Source organism: Rattus norvegicus, chromosome 3 (assembly GCF_036323735.1).
Source record: "Rattus norvegicus strain BN/NHsdMcwi chromosome 3, GRCr8, whole genome shotgun sequence".
Taxonomy (NCBI): domain Eukaryota; kingdom Metazoa; phylum Chordata; class Mammalia; order Rodentia; family Muridae; genus Rattus; species Rattus norvegicus.
In genome coordinates this window covers 36,441,204-36,446,259 of record NC_086021.1, presented here as the reverse complement: position 1 = coordinate 36,446,259, position 5,056 = coordinate 36,441,204, and the positions used below count along the sequence as shown (strand labels likewise).

The 5,056-nt window shown below is 49.5% G+C and overlaps 1 protein-coding gene across 7 annotated transcripts in view; it reads right to left on the bottom strand.

Annotated features, from left to right (window-relative positions):
• Positions 1–2,068: 2,068 nt before the first annotated feature.
• The window catches only part of Sh2d3c (SH2 domain containing 3C), a 35,887-nt gene continuing 32,899 nt past the window's right edge, over positions 2,069–5,056 (bottom strand). For all 7 annotated transcript variants that reach the window (XM_039105377.2, NM_001108579.1, XM_008761759.4 and 4 more), the window contains 3 exons: positions 4,331–4,442; positions 3,856–4,062; positions 2,069–2,674 (listed from right to left, as the gene is read on the bottom strand). In XM_039105377.2, coding sequence (XP_038961305.1) covers positions 2,499–2,674; positions 3,856–4,062; positions 4,331–4,442 — 495 coding nt within the window. In that variant the 3' untranslated portion in view covers positions 2,069–2,498. The remainder of the gene's footprint in view (positions 2,675–3,855; positions 4,063–4,330; positions 4,443–5,056) is intronic.

Sequence of the window (5,056 nt, the reverse complement as noted above, 5' to 3'; positions counted from 1 at the left end):
GGTGTGCACCGCTCCTCGACAGCCACGCCCATTGCCTACAACTCCCGGCTCACCTTTCTTCGGGGCTCTAAAACCCGACCGGTTGTCCGGCAGCAGTAGCGCAAATAGGCCTCCTGGGGGAGCCAGCAAACCGCCCAGTCCCGCGTTGCCATGGTCACGGGTAAAGATTGTTAAGAGCATGAGACAACAATAAATAACAAAAACTTGTGCGGAACCTTACACTTCCTGAGAGATTTTTTCCAAGCTTTTTTAAAAAATGTGACAAAAGAGTTCTCACAACAGCACTTTTTGAGCTATAATACATTTGAGAATGTCTCTGCTAGTGTCAGGCAGGGGCCCTACATGTCCTGTAACAAGACCTGCTATATACCCAGGGATATGAGATGTGGTCACATAAAGTGTTTTGGCTCAGAAAATAGAGCCTGCAAGATACTTGCTACCAAGCCTAAAGACCCTAGATCAATGCCCAGAGACAGCCTGGCAGAAACCAAGAACCAATCCTGCAAATTGTCCTCAAACCTCTACACATGAGTCCACACACACCCTAAAGGGATAAGTAAGCAAATCAAAAAAGTGATGCAGCTTCACAAGTCTAAGTAGCTCGGAAAGGTGTAATTTTTCCTTCATCTCTCTTTTCAAGACTGGGTTACCCCGTGTAGTCCTAGTTGTCTGTCCAGGAACCCACTCTGTAGCAGGCTGGCTTCAAACGCAGAGTCTGCCTGGTTCTACCTCTGAGTGCTGGGATTAAAGGTGTGCACCACTGTTTAGTGCCTTTCTTTTCCCTAAGCACACCTCTCTAACACTTTGGGTTTCACTCTCTAAAGCCCTCTATGTGGCTGGCACCTGTGCCAACTCACTCAAGAGACATGGCTTTTTCTGTTTCTCCATCTTCCTTACAGCTTGCCTGCCCTGGGGGGGGGTTCTTTTAAACCCTAATAAAAGTTTCCCTGAGCTTAAAAAGAGAAATTTAAATTAATATATAGTATATGAGTATTGCTCTTTCTTACCAGCTAATATACACTAAAAAACACTAATATAAATCCATGGAGAGGGATTCCCTTATTGTCCAGGTTTTATTGAATTTGGAACCCAAGAAATTAAGCTTCTTATCCAAGTTTCCCAATCACTGAGCCATTGAACTAAACCCACCTCCAGGTACTGTCAAAGATCTAATATCCCTAGTCACATGTTCCCAGCCTCACGCAGTCAAAGAGCTCAGAGGTAAAGGACCTCTATGTCTCTAATTCAATAAACAGACTCCTGAGGCCTGGGGGCCAAGCCTGTGGTCATCACCAATCAATGTCTCTTCCCCCATCTGCTTGCTTGTTCTGTTATTATAGCTCAGAAAAAGTCCCTTGACCCACCAGTTGTCCCACCAGGTGTCCATTTGTAAGGGGAACTGGGACCCTAGGTTTCATTATTTAAAGATTTTTTTTGAAGTGTGTAAGGGGGGGGTCTCACTAAGCATATTTGGCTGGCCTCAAAGTCAAAGATTTGCCTGCCTCTGAGTCCAAAGGGATGGGATTAAAGGTGAGTCACCATGCCCAGTTTAAAGATTTAAATTTTATTTGTGTGGCTCTTTTGCCCGCACAACACATGTGCGCCCAGTACCCAAGGAGGTCAGAAGAAGCCATACGATCCCTTGGCACTGGAGATACAGATTATGAACCACCATATGAGTGCTTGGATTGACCCTGAGTCCTCTGCACGAGCAGCCAGTACTCTTAGCCACTGAGCCATCTCTCTAGGACTCTAGACTTTTAAAAGCCTTTTTATCCCAAACTCTGGATTTCTTGCCTGTGGATGGGGTGGGGGTGGGGAACTATGATTTTTCTGGACGGACCCTGGGCTCAGAGAAGACTAAGGTGTGGGCCCTACTTGCGCTGTCTTGGACTGACAGTCTCCCCTGAGCTCATGGCAGTAAGGGAGGGGCACCTGTCTGCTCTAAAACTGGTTCCCCGTATCATCTGGAAAGTCTTTGGTACTAACCAGGTATTTGCTGATGTCTTGGACCACTCACCTGAGGAAAGTGCTTCTTTCTACTATCCAGGCCTCACGGGACAGAGGAAAGAGTCATTAAAGTTTATTATATGAAAGAGATCATGGCTTCTGTACATACATGTACACCAGGCTTATTTACAGTAAGATAGAGGCCGTGGCACCTCTAGGCATAGATGCCGGGAGGAAGGAAGAGGGGTGGGGAGCCTCCCATGGCTCAAAAACAGGGAACCTCGGCAAAATGGGAGCCAGCGAAAGCCGAAAGCCGGCGGGAGGAGAAGAGGTTCCTGTCCCTTTGGAAGGGAGACTTGGTGCACGTGTGGTGGAAGAGTGGAGCTCAGAGTCCATTCAAGACCCTGGAAGTGCAAGAGAGATCCTGGATTTGAACCCAGAACATTCTTGGGCTGGTCACAGTGTCCCTGTGGTGCTCTGGAGGAAATGTCCTGAGCCCCTCTGCCCCCGATGCTGTCAGCAGCTGCAGAGAGGCAAGATCTCCGGGGTCACAGTTCACTAGAGCGGATGGCAGGTTCCAGCTTGTGGGACAAGGCAGTGAGGACTTTGTCAAACTTCTCATAGCGCCAGGCCTGGCTGCTGTTGGCACCCTGGCTGCCCCAGAGGAGACGCATCTGGAACTCTGTGCTGAACACTTCCAGGAGCTCCGGTCGGGCCTGGAACCCTGCAGGGTGGGAAGACAGACGAGCTTAGGAATCTCTCCACATCCTACAGGGCCCGCTCACAGAGATCTTTCCCTAACCCCACAGGGACCCAACACAATGTTCTGAGGAACAAGACCTTGCAGGCAGCACTAGTCTTTCTTCATCTATCTGCAACCTAGGATTTTTTTAAGGAACAAGACAGTAATCTGTGCTTGTGCTTGTGGTGCCGACATGAGACACCCAGCTTTGTGTGTCTAGGCAGGGGCTCATTGCTCTCCTACCCCCTCAGCCCTTAAAACGTAAAATACTCCTGTAAATCTCAGGCGAGATCACAGAAGGTCTTTCTTATATTTCTCCGTAAATTTCCCTTTTTCTTAAAGAAAGACTATTCTAAAGTGCATATAATTCTCTTCTTTCTGAGGAAAAAAAAAGATGAAAAAGATAATACCAAGCTATTCAAACCATATATCTCTGGGCAAGTGAATAATTTTCTGAATTTTTTTCCATTATTATATTTTTTTCTTTTGAGACAGTCTCCCTATATAGCCCTGGCTGACTTGAAACTTCCTATGTAGACCAGGCTGGCCTCGAAGTCAGAGAACCGGCTGCATTCTGGCTGGCCTTGAATCCAGTACACAGCTGGGGATGATACTGAACTCTTGCTAACTCTGTCAGAGTGCTGGGACTGCAGAGGCTCACACTCCCAGTTTATGCGGTGTATGCAGTCCTGGGGATTAAGTCCAGGGCTTTGCCTGCTGGCCAAGCACCCTACCAACGAAGCCACATCCCCAGCCCTCCAGATTTTTCCTGGTTTGAATAATGCCTGACACAGTGGCCATCATGTGAAGTCGCTTTCTCTGCTCATTTCCCAGAATTCTGTTCCCCAACCCAGGCTCCCTGAAGACCAGGCCGACCTTTCTGCATGCTGGGCACTATGGAAAGACAGCTGCTCACTTCCGGGAGAACAGTGAGGTGCAGGTGGCTGAAGCACAAAGGTGGTCAGTGTCTCTCAGCCCACCTCACCTGATGCCATCGCTAACAACTGCCTACCAGTGACAAGACCGATGGGATAAAGGAGCCAGGAGTTGAGACAGAGGGGTGCAAGACGTCAGTGGATGCTTCAGAAGACGCTTAGGTAGAGGCAGATGGAGGGAAACTGGGTTTGGGACGGCAGGGTCCTCTGGACATGACAGCTACTCACCCTGCAGCTTGACTTCAGCGTTGGTGTGGTAGAGGCCCCCGTGGTGTGCCACAGTGCGGGCAGCCTCCAGGTGGGCTAGCACAACCTCCACACCATGTTCTGTGCTGCCCCAAGGTTCAGGGCCCTCGGCGGGGGCGGAGTCACACTCCAGCAGGGTAATGAAGGGCAGCACGTGTGGAAAGGTGGTGTTGCTCAATGGCGGGCCTTCTGTAGAGAGAGAGGCAGCAGGCTCTTAGACCTGAGGACCCTGCTACCCCACTACAACCACAGAGATGCCTGAGGCCCCAGGAAGACCACCAAGGTCACCTGGGGCCATCCCTTCTTCCCCTGGTGACCCGACCCTGCTTGTGACATACATGGCTACCCCTCATGGGACAAAAAGTCAAGCTATTATTCTCATCACCCCAGAAGAGTCTCTGGGAATCCACAGGCTGAAACCTATGTAAAAGTCCCAGTGGGAAGCGGACGTCAGTACCTTTGCCCTCGTTCAGGCTCTTGAGGAAAGGCTTGAGTTTCTTCTCATACAGAATGGCACCCTCCGTGTGTCGTTGCCGCAGAGTCATCCACGTCTGCTCCAGCCTTGAAATCTGGGGAGAGCAGGACTATAAGAGACTGGCTTGAGAAGGAGCCTCCAGGAGCAGCTGGCCACAGGTCACCCTGCTGAAGGCTGTGGTGTGGGGACAATGACTATTTTTCTGGCTGCCACTCACAAAATGGGAACAGCGCTAACTGTCGACTGAAGCCGCTGCGACACATTTTACAAATCTTAAATCTCAGCTCTGGACTGCGTGACCTCACCCGGTCACTGCTCTGCCTCGGGTGCCCGCTCTGTAACACAGGACAATACAGCAATCTCCCTAGTGTGGTTGCTTTGAGGAATCGATGCTGGTACCCTGGTACCCAGCATACAGCAAGTTCATCCAGTGATAGCCATCGTATGTCCTGTTTGTTTGGAAGTGGGGTGTCATGTATTCCCTCCCAAGGTCAGAGACTGGAAGCATGCACCACCCTGCCCGGTTTGTGAGGTGCTAAGGATCAAATCCATGCTCAGCAAACTCACTCTATTAACTGAGTTGCAATGTAAAAATCACATCCTTTATTTTAAAAGATTGACTTATTTTTGTGTATGTGTGTACATGCATCATGTGCATGTTAGTGCATATGGAGACTAGAAGAGGGAGTCGGTGTTATGGGCAGCTGT